This window comes from Diabrotica undecimpunctata, chromosome 1 (assembly GCF_040954645.1).
Source record: "Diabrotica undecimpunctata isolate CICGRU chromosome 1, icDiaUnde3, whole genome shotgun sequence".
In the NCBI taxonomy this organism is placed as follows: Eukaryota; Metazoa; Arthropoda; class Insecta; order Coleoptera; family Chrysomelidae; genus Diabrotica; species Diabrotica undecimpunctata.
The window spans coordinates 56738915-56760797 of NC_092803.1; the positions used below are offsets into that span (position 1 = coordinate 56738915).

The 21883-nt window shown below is 31.5% G+C and overlaps 1 protein-coding gene across 1 annotated transcript in view; it reads right to left on the bottom strand.

Annotated features, from left to right (window-relative positions):
* Positions 1-21883, bottom strand: part of LOC140438998 (trypsin-7-like) — a 48270-nt gene that overhangs the window by 19278 nt on the left and 7109 nt on the right. Inside the window, exons 2-4 of the mRNA XM_072528632.1 lie at positions 18984-19131; positions 15538-15670; positions 6289-6402 (exon numbers count right to left, since the gene is read on the bottom strand). Of these exons, the coding sequence (XP_072384733.1) occupies positions 6289-6402; positions 15538-15670; positions 18984-19131 (395 nt within the window). The remainder of the gene's footprint in view (positions 1-6288; positions 6403-15537; positions 15671-18983; positions 19132-21883) is intronic.

Sequence of the window (21883 nt, forward strand, 5' to 3'; positions counted from 1 at the left end):
AGTTGAACACCTGATTGCTTCAAAATATTTATTAAGGACCACTGAAGCAATAAAATACTTAAGATGTATTTTGTCTTCGATTTATTTATAGTGAACTTAAGGGCTGATTCAACATTGATAATTATCGCAACTCGGATAATAATAAAAAATAGTAACACAAATATTATCTTTACAGTGCTAGGAGGCAGTAACAGAGATCCATAGAATTGAGAGAAACAAACTTGTATACGTTTTAACACAAAAGACCGGTTCCCGTTAGCGCATACATGGCTGACGCACTTTTCGATAACACACCCGGTCCTTACTTGGCGAGAGGCAAATTTGCACTGTCCGTGTCTTGTTATATAAGCACTGTCCTCAAGTTATATAACGCGGGGAGGAGAGAGTTTTTGAGGAAGAGGGTTGCAAACACATTAAACCGAGAGGTGACGATATGAGCGCACTAGTTGCTCAGTGCTGAAGTTGATAAAATAACTAAATACCTAAATATGATTACAATAGTATAAACAAGTTGTTTTTACAACATACTGCCCACCGTTGAAGCACTAGCTTTAACATTATAACAACATAGAAAACAATATGAGTAATAGTGAAAAAGTTCTTAAAAACAACATATGTGTAAAAATACTAAAACTAATCTTCTTCTTCCTATGCCGTCCCCATTAACGGAGGTTGGCGACCACATTTTTAAAAGCTTCTCTGTCTTTTGCAACGTGGAATAATTCTACTAAAACTAATAACATTAACATAATCGTTCACTAGGAAGAGGACACAATTTTGTTATCGTGCGTTTGAAAATCCCATCCTTAGTTTTAACTGATGCAATTCTCACTCGGCCATCTTTACCCGGAAAGACTTCCATCACTCGTGCCAATGACCAGAAGAGAGAAGGGAGATTGTCTTCTTTAACTAGAACAAGGTCATTAGGTTATAAATTTTTGAATGGGAGAAACCATTTTGGACGATTTTGAAGTCGATTCAGATAATCAGTCAACCACCTTTTCCAAAAAAGTTGCTGGAGCTTAAAGAGATTTTGCCAGATGCTAAGTCTATTTTCCGGGATAAAAGTATACTCTTGGTCGGATAGCGAGGTGAGAGAAGTTCCAATTAAGAAGGGGTAAGGTATGTGAAATCGGAGGGATCATTAGAGAGGGCACAAAGGGGCCGAGAATTAAGAACGGCTTCAATTTGGGTAAGCACGGTACTGAATTCCTCGAATGTAATTTTGAGATTGCCTAATAATCTATAGATATGATGTTTAGCACTCTTTATAGCGCTCTCCCAGAGTCCTCCATGATGCGGAGATCGAGGTGATATGGTTTTCCACCGAATTTAAGAGGAGGCTCCTTATTTTTCAAGAAATTATAGAGATCGAATAGCTGATTTTTAGCCCCAAGCAAGTTGGTCGCATTATCAGAGAATATAGTCTGTGGGAGACCTCTTCGACTGATAAAGCGCTTGAGAGTAAGAAGAAAAGCTTCTGTTGAAAGCCCACTGACTAACTCTATACGAACCGTACGTGTTGACATACAGATAAACAGAGCTATGTATGACTTTATCGAGGGACTTTTACGAAGTTTAAAGGCTTTTATTAGAAAGGGACCACCAAAATTCAAACCTACATGAGCAAAAACTTGAGCTGAGCATAAGCGTTCCTTAGGTAAATCAGACATGATTTGAACGAAGGGTTTAGCATTAAATTTGAAACAAACATGATATTCATGGACCTTAATCTCCCGTAGACCATTCAAGGGCCAATATCTGAGGCGCAATTGAGAGAGAGAATTCTGAGGGCCTGCATGATGGAGCCTAAGATGTTCTCTTTTGAGAATTAGAGGAACAGTCTAGAGAAATAGAACGAAACAGGTTGTTTTTACAACATCGATAACCATCAAGAAATTAATTTGTTTTCTTACTGATTTTACCAACCAGTACAATTTGATATTAAAACTTTTAGTGTTTAGAATTTTTAACTGTATTAAAATGATATTAACTCCAACGGATGCTGCAAGAGCCGTGGCTTTAACCCAAGATTATGGTACCCAATATTATGCCGCTCATGTGTTATGTGTAAGTCGTTGTGCTGTTAAAAGAGCCATTCAGTGGATCAGTCAAAACGGTAACTGTACTAGAAGGTCAAGATCAGGCAGTAGGAGAGCAACATCCGTACACGAAGATCGATTTTTGGTTTTTTTGTGTTTAAGAAATATACCTCTAACTTATTTGATCTGGCAAATCAGCAAAGCTGTATCTAGAACACTGCAGAGCTCGACTTTCAAGGGAACACGAAAAGTGGAATGACAGATTGTAGTAAAGTTTTGTTATCGAATGGATCTTGGTTTTGCTTGATGTCACTTGCCGCGAAAGAATCTGGACAAGACAAGGAGAACTATTTGCTCAATGCAGTATTGCCGATAGAATAATCTGTCGAGGATACTTGGTTATGGTTTTTGCTGGTATAAGTTTCAGCCCGTACTGATTTCGTATCGTGGATCGCGGATCGTGACGTACAAAGGGGTCGTTGTAAATGGGGAGGGGTAAGCGGGGGTATTGCCAAAAACGGTATTATATCCCGATGTTAATTTAGAGCTTGTGATATGTTAACAGTGTGGGACGTATCTAATATGTTAATTAATCCAATAACTAACCGTTACGAGCTGCATACTATATTTTATCTACGACCATAACATAATTTAGAATGTTCTGTGATAGTTGTTTGATTTTAACGATAAAAGCGTTAAATGAACGAGGACGGTATAATGAATATATAAATACTCATTAAAATAAAAATCTCTCTCTATCTATCTCATAAAATACTTTAAAGCAAAAAACAAAGATGGCGGCATTGCCAAAAGGACACTAAGCTTGTAACGTCGAAACGGCTTGACGCACAACAACGTGCAAGGTATGGATGTAAAGGGAAGGGCTCAACAAATACGTTAACACAAAAAAAACAAATACGGCGGCATTACCAAAAGGACACTAAGCTTGTAACGTCTAAACGGCTTAACGTACAACAACGTGCAAGGTATCGATGGAAAGGGGAGGGGGCAGCGAAGACGTTGAAGCAAAAAACAAAGATGGCGTCATTGCCAAAAGGAGTATCCTTGTAATGTCTAAACGAATCAACGTTCAACAATGTGCAAGGTATCGATGGAAAGGGGAGTTGGTAATGAATGTTAGAACAAAAAACAAACGTAAAGACAGTGCCCGTACTTAGTTCTTGTGATTTCGTATGACCTTATTTCACTTCTTTGGACGATAACGCGCATTCTAACCGTGCTAAAATCGACAATGAATATTTAGAAGGCGTCGGGATTTTCCGTATGAATTGGCTAACTTCCAACTCTGATCTCAATCCAATCGAACATCTATGTGACACACGGGTAAGACGAATTTAAGTTTTACCCTGCCTAAACAACTTGCCTGCGCTTAATGCAGCTCTTTAGACAATATCGGATGAATAAAACCAAATTTCATGTTAAAAATTTAATTACCACAATGCTGAGACGTATACAGAGTATTATAAGGACCCGAGAAAAAAATACTGGATATTATTAACAAATGACTAAACACTATTTTGTTATAAATGTATTTTATCAACAAAGCTACTATCTTTTCAATTTTCCAATAGTTCCGTATGTTTTTCTAAATAAATCATTTTTTCTCATAAACTGTGTTTCTTATTTACATTCAATGTTCCTAAACTGTAAGTGGCATTTCCAAAAATATGTCTTCTACCGTATAAAATCGGCGTGAATCGAATTTTTGCACCAGAATTTACATATAATTTAAGTTTTTTAATACAACTGTCATTTTTTACAAATAGAATTTTATTTTTTTTTTGTCATTTTTTACAAATTGAATTTTATGCTAAACTAGCTGACCTGGCGAACTTCATGCAGCGTTAGAATTTAATAATGTGTCTGAAAAATTACCAGAAAATAAAACCAAAAAAACACTCAAACATATTTTGCATGAAAAAAGTTAAATCAATTTAATGCTTTCTGATAAAAAATTTTTTTTGCGGTAAAGAAATATGCAACGATGACGGTTTTCCGACACGCGAATAATTGCCCATGCTCGAAACATGAAAACATGAAAAGGTAATTCCGTAAACTTCCAACTGTTAGCTGGGTGATTTGTTAAAAAAATAACTTTCCTGGAAGAAACTTCAGAGTAGTATATTCAACAGAATATAAAATTTCATAAAAATTGGTCAAGCCTTTTTGAAGGAGTTTGTGACATTAATAACTCTGTGACACTAATGTCGCTATTCAAAAAATAGGTCTTGGTGAAAATTAAGGGTTGTATGTATTGTTTAATACCGCATCATAAAAAAATTAAATAAAATATTTTATCCAAAAAATAAAAAAAAATATTTGGGACGGACCACCCTTACACCGCTGATGGGGTTTGGAGGAGTAAGGCAACTATTTCTGTGACACTAATATGGCTATGGCAAAATAGGGGTTTGTAATATAAGAGTGAAAATTAAGGGATATTATATTTCTTTATGCGACATCATAAAAAAATAAAAATTAAAAATTTTGTAAACAAAATAAAAAATAGTTTGGGATGAACCAATCTTTGCCCTTTACAGGTATGAAAAATACATTACGACCGATTATCAGATTTATCGAATATACATAAAAATTAAATAAAAATCGGTCAAGCCGTTTCGAAGAAGTATGGTAACTAACTCTTTGACATTAATATTGCAATTAAAAATATGGGTTAGTAACATTAGAGTGAAAATTAAGGAATGTATGTTTTTTATTTTTTGTATCTTTTAATGTCGTCGTAATCGTATCTTTTAATGTCGAAAAAATACTGACTAACAGAGAGTTACTCGAAGGCGAACAACTAGCTCAGGACAAAGAAATACGGAAGGATATTGTTAAAAAATTATAAAAAATTGAGGGTGTCACCACATCCCTAAAAGGGATTTGGACTGAGGGGGAGGTACCTTATAAACTTTTTCATGCCGACTCTTAAACTATTTTTAATGTTTTTTTACAACTTCGGAATTTTAAATATTTCTCAAACATAAAATTCTTCGAAAATAAATTAACTTTTAGTGCGTTTGACGATAACGAATCTCAATGTGCGGCATGTTATTAGAAATTTAGCCAGTATAAAAACATTTTGTCTTCCAATAACATACGTAAGCCTGAATCTTGTTGAACGATTTGAGTATCTCGTTCCTTTTCAATAATTTCTTTAAAACGAAAACTTTTAGAGAACTAAAACCCAAAAAAAAAGACTTTTACCATTTTATGCTCAGAAGCTGCCTTCGAGACAATTAAATTAAACTGGTACAACAACGGATAAAACTAGTATACGGAAAAGAACGTCGACAGAGGATATAATCCATAATATATATAGACTTTGACTGTCAACTATCAAGCATAATATATTTTTTAAATCCATTTGTATAGGTAGTATCAGTGGTACAATTCCACCATGCCAGATCCATATTATTTTTAAAATACTTCAGAAATTTACTACATTTATTCGTCGCAAAAATACAAAAATTTATTCAGATCATTGCATCAGAAGAACGTCTACCAATTTTCTTTCAATTTTGGTAGATATAATCTGATTAACGACTTCAATCTGACTAACGACGATTAAGTGATTCAGAATCGAATTAAGTCGAAAAAGGTCATCTCCAGGAACAATTGATTAAAAAGTATCTATCTTAACAAGATTTTAATGTGGCCTGATCTTATTAAATAATTTTTTTCGACAAAAATATTATTTTTCACTTAATAGTGTTATATAATATAAAGTTTCTCAAACTCTCAAGTTGTGCGGCACAAACGTTATACCACTCTGGTGGATTAATTTAAGTAAAAAAGTAGGTATTTTATTTGTAAGTGTCGATATTATTTATACTAACTGTGATTCTAATGTATTACTGGGGGTTAGAAAAAATAACCCAACTGCACTAAAAATTTATCTCTCATTGTCACAATAAGAAAAAAACACACTAGAATATTGTTTAACAGATTCCAAGACGTATTATAGCGATAATGAAAAATTAAAAAAAAAAAAAACATTTCTACGTTTTTTGGCTTCTCTGTCAAATAATTTATCATCTTAAGATATTGTAATAAAATGTTTATAAAAATATATCAATGTCATAAATAATTTTTGTATACTTATTATCCGTATCTAACATCTTTCTTGATTTACTATCAAGTAAAAAGTTTAGTTAAATTGTATTATAAAGAGGATAATAATTTAATAATGGAATTAAGTCATATACAGTATTGTACTTACCGTTGTTCTTCCCCAGCCTGCAACTACAACTGGCGTCCCTATTGGTACTCTAGTGCCTTGTTCTGGTAAACGTATGGGCTGAATCTTATCTGAGAAAGTCACTTTTTCTGCTAACTAAAATTCATTAACATTGTTTGTCTTAAATATTAAATAAATAAATAGATCTGTTATTTTACTCTACAAAAGGAAAAAACATAACTATAAATATATATATATATATATATATATATATATATATATATATATATATATATATATATATGTATATATATATATATATATATGTATATATATATATATATATATATATATATGTATATATATATATATATATATGTATATATATATATATATATATATATATATATATATATATATATATATATATATATATACAAGGGTCATTCGTAAAAGAAGAGTCCCTATGCAGCTGAGAAAGAATGCGACGTACTGGGATAAATCTGGCAACACTGTCTTACGCATCAACTCTATCTCTCTCACCTTACCACTAACGCCTCGTTGCATTGCTTAGTGCCGGCCCAGCCTAGGAGCCTTTGAAGATTAATCGTTCTATGGCTGTTACCGCCAAGGTTTCTTAAATGCAAAACGGATTTCACCTATTGACATTTATCGTCAGTTAATCATAGTTAATGGGGAAAAATGTATATCTATTCAACATGTTCGCAAATGGTAGAGAGAATTCAGTGAAGGCAGAACGAAAATTGACGATAAAGTTCAGAGTAGAAGGCTTTGAGTTTCAGATAAAATTGTCGAAAAAGTTGAACAAATATTGCTTGAATATTACAGGGTCATTAACGACCTTGCTTTGCGTATTCTTTAGACTTCTTGCACCACAAATTATATCCAGTGATGTGGAGATTTTAATTGGACTGTTATGCTCACCCTCACTACAGTCTGGACCTAGCACCAAGTTATTATCATTTATTCCCAAAATTAAAGAAACACTTTGGTGTCTTACGATTCAGTACCGACAATGAAGTCAAGGAAGAGGTTACTAGATTCTTTAATGGATTGATGCTATAACATAGCGATAGAAAAGTTGGTAAATCGTTTGTAACATTTAGTTCCGTACATCATAGCTGGTATCGAAGCTGTTTTATATAATTTTTCAAAAAGCTTTATTGGAATTTTTCTGTCACACAATACACCACTCGCTTCCTTTCACTTAATACATTCAACCCTAATTCCACTGCTTGCATCTCCATCTATTTCTCCATTAATCTGTAGTACCGATCCTAGGTGAGAATAGAATCCCCAGAAAATTATTAAATGCAAGAATGCAGGGAAAAAGACCTGTTGGAAGACCTAAAAAGAGATGGGAAGATGAAGTCGATGAGGATGCCAGGAACTGCCTGGGAACGCGTTCATGGAAAAGAACAGCGGTAAATAGAGATGGTTGGAGAAGCCTGTTGAAGGAGGCCAAGGCCCGATTTGGGCTGTAGCGCCATTGGATGGATGGATGGACCGATCCTAGGTACTTAACTTTTGACAATCATTTGGCCATCCAAAATAAATAATTTTATTTGTAATAATTTCAAATTGAAATGAACATTCCAAATACATTGTTTTTGTCATACTAAGTTTTAAACCTTTTTCCTCAAGAGCATGTCCCCACTGTTCTAGTCTTTGTTTTGTTTCACAGTTATTTGATTCAATACCAATGACAATAAATAAGGACTAAGCACCGAGCCTTGGTGCAATCCTACTTTCACATGAAATTTATCAGTCTCTCCCATACGTGTAACACTTATAGCTGTTACTCCTTCATATGCTTTCTCAATATTAATGAATACCATATGAGGATTTATTTCTTTATCCTATATTTTTTCATAAACTGCCTTATAATGACTGTTGTTGATGTGCCTTGCATAAAGCCAAATTGATTATCTGATACTTCTGTTTCTTCACGTATTCGTCTATCAATTACTTTGTCCCATATTTTCATGATGTGATTAAGTTCCATAATTATCCAAATTATTTGCCTCTAAAATTCTATTAAATAAACGTGATAACCAACCTGTTCTTGTCTCTCCTAATGTTCTCCACACTTCACCAGTGCCCTGATTCTATTTCATTTCGATGTCGAAATTTAAAAGCGACTACGCCATGACAGTCGCAATCGCTAGCGATTCTCATTCATTTCGATTGTAGTTAAAACTGGGGATATTTACTTTATCATTTTGACACTGCTGAAAATTTGGGTTGGCCCTGTTGTTTATTGGCTGCACTACGCTTGTTGAATGTTTGTTGTTTTGTTTTGTTTACGTTACGTGAACGTCTTTTTTTTCTTGTTTGAGTTGTTAAATCATAAATATTGGCCATTCTCAATTATATTTTGAATTGAAAGAAAAGATTGCAAGAAAAAAAGGCGATGTGGGAGATCCTTAAGTTATAACCACTAAGATTTGACTTAGTGGTTATATTCTAATATATTTTTAAATTTACTGCAGATTAGTAATACTAACCCTAAACATTTTGGGTATCCTAGAGGCATAAACACCTTCTTCTAAATATGGTTCTAATACCCTTATTAAATAATTTGCAGCTTGTTTATTAAGCCGGAATTGCTGCCTAAATTGAGCATCACTTAGTGAAAAAGAATTGTGAGTATCCCGTAACATTCTTTTTATCCTCCGTTATGAGCGTCGGATATCTATCCTCTCTAATTCCTCCAAAACTAGCAAATGTCCGTAAAACACAGCCATATTAATACTTTTTGCCTCAGTTTTCCTTGCAAGGATCAAAACACCGCCTACCTAAACTGAACCTAAGTTCACTTCTCCCAGTCCAGTCAGTCATGTCAGATTAACTTCGACTCGAAATGAAATTTCAACCACTTTCTTGAAGTTGAAATTAATTTCGATAAGTCGAAAATTAGTGACGTCGTTTGGTTAGTTCAGCTGAAATCCACAAGGTTCGCAAAGTCGCATTTCGACGTCGCCATATTAATTTCGACATGTTTTGAGTCGAAATCTCAATTAGAATCAGGGCCCATGAATATTATCTGTCCTAGCTGCTTTTTATTTCTTTATATTTTAAAGTGCTTGAAACGTTCTTGTTTGTTATTTTGTCCACTATTTCTGTTACCGACTCCGTTAACTCAAGTGGTTGGCTGTCAAATTCTTATAGTAATCATATAGTAATAGAGATTACTTACAACAAAACAGTTGTGTTATAATATAAATTTACATATTTTATACAACATATAAATATAGTTTCCCACAAAAGTTGTGTGTCACATAGACTACAACTTGTAGTAACATGGTAACTGTTAACCAATTACAACTAGGAAACACAACATTTCAAAATAAAACATTTATCTGACATTTTAGATCATTAATGCCTGTTCATTAATTATTCATGCAATGTATATGTATTACCATGGATCCATTGTTTTAATTCTTTACAACTTTTTTATAGTTGTGTATTGTTTTGGTGATACATGGTAGGCTATTGAAAATTTTTGATCCAAAAAATCAACGCAACGTTAATCAATAGTTTTTTCTTTTTTTGTTACTAGTATCGATAAATTTCTAGCTTAATATGTATGATGGGATGGGTACAATTCAGAAATGATTTCTCATTGTGCAAATATAATAACGATTTGTAGGAGTACAACACCAAGTCTAATATGGATAGAATAGTAAAAGCACAAAGAGCGATGGAAAGATCAATGCTCGGGGTGAGACTTATAGACAACAAAACAAACAAATGGATTACAAGCAAAACTAAAGTAAAAGATGCAGGAGAACATGCTGCCAAATTAAAATAGAGCTTTGCACCACACAATACCCTACTAAAGGATAAAAGATGGAACCACGAAATACAACAATGGAGACCATGGTTAGAAAAGAGAAGCAGAGGAAGACCACAAATGAGTTGGGCTGATGATATTAAGAAGATCGGAGGACACAACTGGAAAAAAGTGGCACAAAATAGAAAACGCTGGATTGATTTGGGAGAGGCCAAATCAATCCAGTGTCCAAAGTTGGATTACTTAAGGCTGAAGAAGAAGGAGTACACCTGGTTTAAATCCATGAAATGACTGTCTGTAAATAATTGGTCCACTGAACATCTTATACCCCTTCTATATATATATATATATATTATTCAAATTATTCAATTATTTTATATAACGTTTAAAACGATTACGATTTTTAAAGTGAGCATTGTAGGTTCCACCCCATCCCATAGGCTAATTGTGATTGCACTAGAGAATAGTATAAAATCTTCGTGTGGACAGAAAGTCGCAAAGGTAGTTGAATTTTTAGTGTAAACTGTTTAATTTTTGGACTACATATTTGATATCTTCTTCTTCTTGATGTGCCTATCCATTACGAATATTGGCGATCATCATGACAATCTTGATCTTATTTGCAGCAGCGCGGAAAAGCTGCACATATGTTGTATTGAACGAGATTCTGAGGTTCTTTAACCAAGATGTTCTTCTTTCTTCTGGACCTCGTTTTCCAAATATTTTTCCTTGCAGGATGTCTTGAAGGAGAGCAATTTGATATGATAATCCCATTTTAGGTTTCTGTCTATTAAAATATCAACGTAATTAATGTTTTCTGCTTCTGGAAATTTTGTATCTTTGTCAATTTTAAGTTGGTTGAAGTTCAGTAACCCAGTGGTGTATGACGAAAACGGTAAGTATTTAGCTAAAGTGGTTATGGTGAAAATATTTTTTTAATTTTACAAAGTCCATTTCGACATTTCCCTTTAACTTTTCTCAATTGTTATTCAGCGAAACTTATGTTCTGTCCCAAGGTCTATAATGTAGGTAATGTGTTTATACAAATACAATACAAATACAAACACCGTTCCTTGCGGGACTCTGTAAGTCGCAGTTCTGGTTCCGCTGATTTTACCATTTACAATTATCTTTTGCTGGTGCTAACAATTTTAATGCCACACCTCTAATGCCGTAATTTTTTAGTTTATGTAACAATATTTTGTGGTTTATAGTATTAAATGCTTTAGAGAGATCTACAAATACACATAATTATCTTTTTAATTATCTAAAGAATTGCAAATATTTTTTATCAATTTACCAATTGCATCTTCTGTAGATCTTTCCTCTCTAAAGCCATATTGACTTTCAGATAATACATTATGTTTCTTTAAAAAATAATTTAAACGAAATTTTATAATTTTTTTGACTACGTTACTGAGATTCGAAGTGAAGCTTATGGGTCTATAGTTTCAAAGTTCACTACGAGCTCCACATTTAAAAAGTGATTTAATGATACCTGTTTTAATACATTGGGAAATATACCTAATTTAAAACAGTTATTAGTTATATCAAGTCAATGGTTTAGCAAATTTGTTCCCCAAATGTTTGTTACATTTCTGATCTGAAGGTATTTATCATCTTCACTCGTTGGAAATAAATATATGGTATTTTTTACACACTCAATCTCTTCAACATAATTGAGAGATGTATCAATTTCCTCAGCATATTTTTCTTAAGTCACTGAAATAGTTATTAAATAAATCTGCAATTTTTCTATGATCTGTTATTAAATTATCATCTGCCTTTATTTGCTTAATTTTTGTTTTATCTATTGTTCAACTACATAATTTATTGACAAATGTCCAAAGAGCCTTTGAAGTAGGTACAAATATTTCTATCAATTTATTAAGTAGTTAAAATATTTCTTTTTTGATTTTGTTAATAATCTGCTGAGATAATTTTTGGATAATTTATATTCATTACTGATACTCATGTCACTGGAGTGTTTTTTAGATTTTTTATACAAATTATTTATTTCTAATAGCTTGTAATAATTCTTGATCAAAAGTTTTCTATTTTTTGATTTTTTTCGAATGTCTTCTTTCTTAGTTTTTATGTAAATATTTCGTTGTAGTGTATCCTCAGTAATGTATGTTTGTAGATTCAGTAGAGATCAAATTTTCGCCTCTTAAATTTAGCTTTAACTGTACATAGTCAGTATATTTTTTAAACATTGTGTTCTTTTGTTTAGAAGCCAAAGAGGCGTGGATTAAAGAACAGTATAAAGAAATGGAAACCTATGAGAAAAAGTACGATGTGTTCAATATGCACAAAAAAGTAAAAGAGATAACAGGAAGCATAAAGAAATGCCAAATAGGTAAACTTAAAGACAAAGATGGAAATCTTATTGTAGATCTAGAGAATAAAATAAAAAGATGGACAGAAACCTGAATGAATTATTTGAAGACGATAGAAACAACTTAACTCAGATAATCAATGCAACTGGCCCAGATATATTGAAAGAAGAAGTAGAATACGCAATAAGAAACGCTAAAAATGGAGAGGCAAATAGACCTGATGAAATTCTTACGGAACTGTTAAAGCTTTTGAATGATAAATCCGTAACCATAATATTACATCTATTCAATACAATATACTGTACTGGTATAATACCTCACGAATGGCTGCTGTATACGTTTGTCACCATACCGAACAAAACTAAGGCAATTCAATGTTCAGATCATCAAAAAATCTCCTTGATAAGTCATCTGCTTAAAATATTTCTTAGAGTCATCCACAGCCGAATCTATCAAAAGTTAGATATCTATATTAACGATACACAGATGGGATTCAGAAAAGGATTAGGTACAAGAGAAGCTCTCTTTGCCTTAAACGTCATAACACAGAGATGTCTAGATGTTAACCAAGAGGTACACGCCTACTTTATAGACTTTGAAAAGTCCTTTGACAAAGTACGCTACAATAAACTCAAAGAAATCCTGTAGGGTAAGAACATCGACACCAGAGACATACAAATAATATTAAATATGTACTGGAATCAGCGAGCTAATAAAAATAGACCAAAAGACCAAACATCGGACAAAATAGAAATACGTAGAGGAGTATGACAGAGTTGTATATTGTCACCGCTCTTGTTTAATATCTACAGCGAACAAATATGCCAAGAAGCTCTCTCACATGCAAACGAAAGGATAATAGTCAATAGAGAAGTTATCAATAAGAATCAATGTGCTGACGATAATGTGATAATGACAAGAACAGCGGAAGATCTACAACATCTAGTTGAAAGGCCGTAGAAGAATGTCATGGATGAGAAATTTAAGAGAGTGGTTTGGATGTACCAGTAACGAATTATTCAAAACAGCAGTAAATAAAAGTAGAATCGCCCTAATGATATCCAATCTCCGATAGAAGAGGCACTCAAAGAAGAAGAAGTTCTTTTGTTTATTTGTGGTGCTAACTGAAGAGTCGACATTTTCTAATATTGATATAATGGATCTATGATAAGATATTTCGTAGTTAAAACTGTAAGCGATAAGTTTGTGTTTACTTTTTGGTCAATTTTTAATAAAGAAATGACTAAGGTACGTTTTACTTTGACATCTTGTGATTTGGTTTTTATATGATACATATCCATGCATGTTAAGTAAATTTGTATATTCCGGTACATAGTCATCATCAACTAATAAGTCGATATTAATATCTCCTGTAAAAATATTAATCTATTAATAATAATTCTCTTCGTATGTCATAAATAATTGTTAATGTATGAATGAAATACCGTTGGGCATGAGCTTGGTGATCTGTATTCGCTGCGTGCGTGACTGACGCGACACCTACCGCCTTCATCTGACAGTTTTGGACCTACCAATTTTCAGGTTAAACATATGGCATTAATGACATATGTTTGACATTGTTAAATACAGGCAAAATTGACAATTATTAATAATTAACTTTTTAATTATATTTTTTCAGTTTATGTACAAAATAAATGTAGTATTAAAAACTGGGTTTCTCAAAATTCATCATAATATATCTTTTTAAGCAAAAAAGGGAAAAGGAAAGTTAAAAATCTAGTACTGGCAAATCAAGTTTTTCACGTGAAAGAGCATATAATTAAAAACAGTAATAGTTAAAGTTATGATATAAAAGCTAAAGTCAACAGGCAGTCTGCAGTTAGCTTGAAGCCTTATAAAATATCATTTAAGGTAAATTATTTAAATATTTCAATTGCATAAAAATGAGGTTACGTGATATTTCCTTTTTCATATTAATAGCACGGATCCATCTTTTTCTTTTCTCTAATTTATATGTAATCTTTGGGAACCTATAAAAACTACACTTACTATTTTTGCTATTATTAGCACAACTAAATACGCAACATGTATTTGCACATTTTTGATAAAATTTATGCCTAAAAAGATAGTGTCCAATTTTGTCATATTTCGCCGCTACGCACGCTGGCATTGTTTCAAGGTACCCCTACAATGGTCACGCACGGAACGAATATAGAAACGATATAAATATTTTCATTTTTTCCGTACATGTTTATTTCGATTGTTGCCATTTCAGAGATCTTAAAAAAATGTTGTATTTATAGTTTAGATAGTTTTTTACATTTATAAACAACACCATCATTTCTGTCAAAGTTGTCTCTACTATATTATATTAGTTTGCATTCCTGTATTTGAAATATATTGCAATCAAGGAGCTGTTAAGTGTCCGTTAAAATAATAATTTCAAAATCAGAGGTAAATTGATTTAAAAAAGGATAAATTCATTAAAGTTTTTTTGGACGCTTCGGATATTCATATGCAGTATTTTTAAGGGTAATTACTATCTTTAATAAAATGATTGAATTCTGCTATTGTAGTGATTGTTTGAGCCTTAATTTGATTGTTATTATAATCACGTATAAATGGACCCATGTTTGGATATTCGTTTAATAAAACATCAAAGTACTTCTTTCCATAACTTCTTGATATCCTTTTCGTGAATAAGTATTTTATTATGTTCATCTTTGAACATTTTTGCCTTCTTTGCTTCATGTTTGACCACTTTATATCTTTGTTTTTACTTTCCTGGTATCAAGTTGATCGTATAGATTTGTATATTCATCTGCTTTAGCTTTTGCTACTGCCACTTTTGCTTCCTTTTTCGCGACCGTTTAGTTTTGAAGATCTGTAGAATACTTAGCAATAAAAAAACAATAATTGTGACTATAATCTTAATCTTTATTTATTTTAAATTTGATTTTCAAAAGTAGATATGATAGACAAAATTTCTCGACAATAAAAAGTTTGTCCCATCCAAAAGAAATCAGTATTTTTTAAAACAGAAAATTAAAAATTTGGTTTTATCAACCTATAAATAATAAAGCTAATTGGAAATATAGGTAATAGGCAATACGAGAGAAAGACGGTATTAAAAAAAAATAAAATATGTTAAAAAATGTTTGTCGATCGACTTACCTTAATAACTGCTATATCATGTGCAGAAGGATTGTTCCATGTGAATTTCTCATGTTTTATTATATTTTCCATCTTGACCGTAGTTCCAGGTTTTGTACGATCAGCAGTCCCAGCTTTGACTACCAATGTATATCTAGTAAAAAACATTACAAACTAATAAAATGGTTAAAACCTCGTAATAATATGATTTAACACGCACAGAGCAAATGGACTTCGGCAGCTTTGTGGACCACAGATTTACTCGGCGTTGTGTGTCAGTCGACTTAACAGAAAACTACCTATTATACCAAGAAGAGAGATCACCTGAGAGCTTTTTCAAGTGGAAGACCTGGATAACTACTAATAGAGATTTGTGCAAATGTGGAGAACAACAAAATATGTAGTATTTTTTGTTATGCCGTTTGTATGGTCAGTGATGCAGCAATCGTGACAAGTTACAGGGCCGTGAACCTCAACTAGAATTGGATCCAGACACAAAAACTACTTTACTTTTTAGAGTAAAAGCGTCATATCATGATGAATATCGTAAAAACATCACAGGCATTTATTTTGAAAATAATGTAAAATTATACGGGTATCTTGTATATATATATATATATATATATATATATATATATATATATATATATATATATATATATATATTAGAAGTGATTATTTCGACCAAAAAATAATTTATAAATACGTTCGAATTATCGGGTAAAGTGGTCTGTAATGAAAATTTTTCTTTTTTCTAAGATACTCAATATTTTGCTATTTATTTAATAGCTTAACTAAGATAGTTTGTTTTAAATTTATACTGTGTATATTAGATATATATATATATATATATATATATATATATATATATATATATATACAGGCTGATTCATAATTATTTGGACATTAGCTAATGGGTGATAGCTGACATCAAAATAAAGCGTTTGAGATCAAATTGCTTAGGCAAAATGTTGCTAGTTTTCATTCTACAGGCTGATTCATTAATATTTTTGTATATTATTTTTAGGGATATATTGAAAACTGTTTAACCGATTTAAGCGAAAAATTGGTATCTTACTATTATTAAGTATGCTTAATATGAAAATGACATTAGTTTTACCATTGACACTAGGTGGCGCCACCTACTCTAATATTGGTTCATTAATGTAGCCCTAATTTTTTTGTCCGCCCTGTATAAACATTCTAGAAAAAAAACATGAAATAACATTTCATTATACACAAAAATGGTATTTTTGTTTCAAATCAAAAAAGTACACAGTTATCGAAATAAACGTATTTTGTTAATGATACGCATGTCTGTATTTAATTTTTCGCAAAACAAGTAGTTACCTAGGTATGCTGTGAACTTAATGGCAACGTCAAAACGTAACTACGAATTTATTTATTATTAGTTGTTGTCAAAGGGCAGTGCGAGTCATTTTTGTCAAAGTGCTATTAAGTTTTTTATAAATCACTTAAGTTAAAGGTAAAATGCAACGTCATAATGAATTTTCTAATGTAGAAATGCGCGAAATGATCAGTTTGTATGCCCTGGAAAATTGTTGTTCTTGTAAAGCAGCTCAACACTATTTCGAACATTATCCCAATAGAAGGCAACCAAACCATAAAACTATTAGATCATTGTTGGGATCGAGAGTAATTGATGCGGATATGTAGGATGAAATTGTTGTGCGTATGGCAGAAGATCCAGAAACCAGTACAAGGCTTGTTTCTGCGGCCACTGGTATAAGCAAATCTACGGTGCCAAAAATAATACGGACAGAAAATCTGTATCCGTATGGTTTTACTCCAGTACAGAATCTTTTACCACAGGATTTTCCAGCAAGGCTCCGATTTAGTTAGTTTATCATAGGGCGGCATTTAGACGATCCAATGTTTTATAATAAAATTTTATCTACCGATAAAGCCACATTTACTAGAAGATGTGTGTTTAACTGGCGGAATAGCCATACCTATGCGACAGAATGTGCTCATGCATTTCAAGAACAAAATTTTCAACATGAGTTTTTCATAAATATCTGGTGTGGCATATTTGGGGATTGTATTTTAGGACCATTAGAATTACCAACTAGGCTTGACGGAGTAAAGTATTTAAATTTTTTGAGAGAAGGCTTTCCAACTCTTTTAGAGAGAGAAGACATACCTTTAAATTTGAGACGTAACTCTTGGTACATGCATGATGGTGCACCACCACATTATAGCCTAGAGGTTAGAAATTATCTAGATGAATTATCTAGAAATTAATCCTCAGAGGTGTATTGGTAGAGGTAGTGTATACCTATAGATTGTCTGTATAAAAAAAAAATAAATAACCGTCAAGAGTTATGGCAAAATATTGTAGAAGGAGTTAACGTAATTAGGGCCCAAAGAAACTCATTATTTAAAATGACAAAAGTAAGACAAAACTTACTCAAAAGATTTAGATTATGTAGTTTATCTAATGGTGAACATTTACTTATTGTAATTTTTTTCGTTTCGTTTTGAATTATTCACTTTGTCAATTGTTTTATATTCACTTCATTGTTTAATTTAATTTAATTTCTGATTTTTTTTTAAATTTGTTACTGTGTAAATGGTTTAATGAAAATTATTGTTTCAATCATATGCATTTTGTTTGCAAAAATTATCTACTACTAATATACTTAATATTCACTGGTATTTAAGACCTTCTGAATAATGTTTGAATTTACATAAGTTTTTGTAAATTTTTTTCATTTTATGCACGTCTCTAAAAAATATTATATCGAAGATGGTGTCCTTTTTTGTCTTGAAATAAGAATACCTTTTTTGTGTAGAATTAAATGTTATTTCATGTTCTTTTTCCTAGAATGTTTATACAGGGCGGACAAAAAAATTATGGCCACATTAATAAACCAATATTATAGGAGAAGGCGCCACCTAGTGTCAATGGTAAAACTAATACCATTTTCATATTAAGCATACTAAATAATAGCAAGATACCAAATTTTTCTTAAATCGGTTAAACAGTTTTCAAAATATCCCTAAAAATAGTATAAAAAAATATTGATGAATCACCCTGTACAACGAAAACTAACAACATTTTGCCTAACCAATTTGAGCTCAAACGCTTTACTTTGATGTCGGCTATCACCCATTAGCTAATGTCCAATTAATTATGGGACACCCTCTCTCTCTCTCTCTCTCTCTCTCTATATATATATATATATATATATTACACATCACAATAGAAAGACGGATGAAAGCTCATTAAAAAATTTAATTGAGTTATACAAATTTAATATAATTTTTGATGTATTTATTTAGATACAAATTTAATATATATTAATTTTGTTTTTAATTTTTTAAGGTGGTACTAATACTTGCTTTATTATTTAATTGCTCTAATTAAAAGTATCTACTTATTATAAACGATATTAATGTATCGTTCACAAATATGTCATATTACAACACATCAAAAAACTTACTTTGGAATACAATGTGCCGCTGTTATTACCCATTCTTCACTTATTAGAGCTCCACCGCAATGGAGACTTGAACCAGCTTGCAGTGCAACGATCCAGGGATGGTCTTCTATGGAAGCTACTTGTCCATTTACAATTCGAAAATGATTTCCTGAAATGAACATGCTTTTAGAAAAAAAGTAATTAAACAATCGAAGATCATCATAATTGAAATAATACAGAAGGTTCAATATAAAACAGACAATAAGGAGTTATTTTTCTCTGTATTGTATTGTCTATATATATATATATATATATATATATATATATATATATATATATATATATATATATATATATATATATATATATATATATGAATATAATTTTATATTATTATTTTGAATATAATAAATCATATATGGGTAAGCATGGAATTTCCAAACTCATGGAAAGGATATATTATAGTCCCAATTCTCAAACAACATAAACCCGCAGATTGTCCAGATTCATACAGAGGCATTTCGCTATCGTCATGTATCTTAAAAAAATTAGAAAGAATAATTAAACAAAGATTAGAATTTTGGTTGGAGAAAAATTCCCTACTCTCTACAACGCAATTTGAATTCAGGAAATCATGCTCAACAATGGAAAACTTATCACACTTGATACTGGATGTCTATAACTCATTTTCTAAGAATAAATCAGTCGTGGCTACATTTGTAGATGTAGAAAATGCCTATGATAATCTTAATTTATTAATAATATATCACCAAATGAAGAAAATAGGACTCCCAGATATACTGTGCTGGAAAATTTATAAACTATACAGTAATAGAATTTTATATATTCAAATTGACAACAAACTAGTGGGCCCCAGGATAACAAACACTGGGATACCCCAAGGAAGTATCCTAAGCCCAATATTATATGCTATTTATACTTCGGATATAGGTAAAAGCATAGTAAATAGTAACCAAGGTAAAGTACTACAGTTTGCAGATGACATATGTATTTACGTAGACCAAGAGGAGGTAGAAAATGGTTGCAACATGATAAATCAAGTATACAATTATTTACTTGATGACATGTATCAGTTAAATTTAAAGATATCTGTAAACAAAACACAAGTTTGCATATTTTCCAGAAAACAAAAGCTTCCAAAGTTAGTAAAAATGGGAAACTTACAGTTTAAAGTTCAACCTAAAGTTAATTATTTGGGGATGATACTAGATAGAAAAATGAGCTAAAAAGATCATATTGAATATGTTGTGACAATAGCTGAAAAAGGTTATAATGCATTACGAGCAGTAAGCCACATAACTTGGGGAGCAGATGCTAATATTTCATTAATAATGTGCAGATCATATATATAAGATCAATTTTGGACAACGAATGCATATTTTACAACCAAGCGGCCAAAACTCACCTAAAAAAAGTAGAAGTGTCATCAAATAAATGCCTTCGATTATGTATCGGAGCTCTAATAAGCATCCCGGCATCTAATTTAAGTATAGAGTGCAATGAACCACCACTGCATTTAAGAAGAAAAAGTCTATGCGAAAAGTTCATAATTAAAACCATTGCGAAAGAAAGTTTAATAGTGGATAAGTGTCAAAAACTTTTTATACATGATCTAACGAGTGAATACTGGCAGAAAAAATCTACTTTAATACTTGTTGAAACCTACAACAACTTGCGACAATTTAAAAATAAATTATACACATCAAGAATATCACCCATATTTCAAATATATCTAAATAGTATTCCTAATATTCAGCCAATTTATATGAGAGATTACTCGAGTTTCGAGGGACCTGCTGCTGCTATATGGGACCCTAAAACACAATACAGAAAAGGAATAGGTCTAGATACAGATACCACGGTGTTTACAGGACAATTAATAGCAATATTAAGAGCAATGCAGTAGATAGCAACGATCACCAATAATGATAGATTCGTGATACTTTCAGATAGCAAAAGTGCTTTAACTAAATTGGAGAAGTAGACCGAACATTACAATCATATCATTATAGAAATAATAAAAAACTTTATTGGACTTAAATCTAAAGGTAAAGAAATACCATTATGTTGGATAAAAGCCCATTGCACTTTGAAAAATAATGAAATTGTAGACAAACTAGCAAAGAGTGCTACAGAATTAGATACTAACTATGAATATAAGTTAACACTAAATGACGCCTATGCTTATATTAATATTAACAAAATCAACAACTGGAAAGAATGATATATTAATTCCAAAAAGGGACTGTATCATAAAACTATCCAAACAGAGATCCCATCTAAAAGCTGGTTTAGTGACTATCAAGGCAACAAGGTATTTATATCATATATATCTGGACTTAGGTTTGGCCACTCATTAGTTCCACAACATAAACATAAAATAGGACTGTCAGACACGAACTGTTGTGAATGTGGAGAATTAGGATCCGCAGAACATATGATATTAGATTGTAAATTAAAAAAAAAGAAATAGATTATTTTATAGATCAAATTTATATTACACAATATATAAGAAAACCTTTTAATCTGCAAGCTTTGATGGCTACTAAAGACAAAAGTATCTATGAGATCCTAATTAAACACATTATTAATATAAAACTAAAATTGTGAAATTTTATTGTGAAAAGAGGTAAAAAAGAAGAAATAAAAAAAAGAATAAATAAAAAAAAATATAAAAAAAATAAAAAAAAAACACAAAGAGGGCCTAAACCTCTGAGGTGTTGAACCGGGTTAAGCGTGTTAAAAAAATATATATGTATGTGTGTGAATATATGTGTGTATATATATGTGTATATATGTATATATGTGTGTATATATGTATATGTAATTTAATAGTTATTAGTAGTATTAGTATTTAGTATAGAATAAAAAAAAACGCTCACCAAAATATATATGTAGGT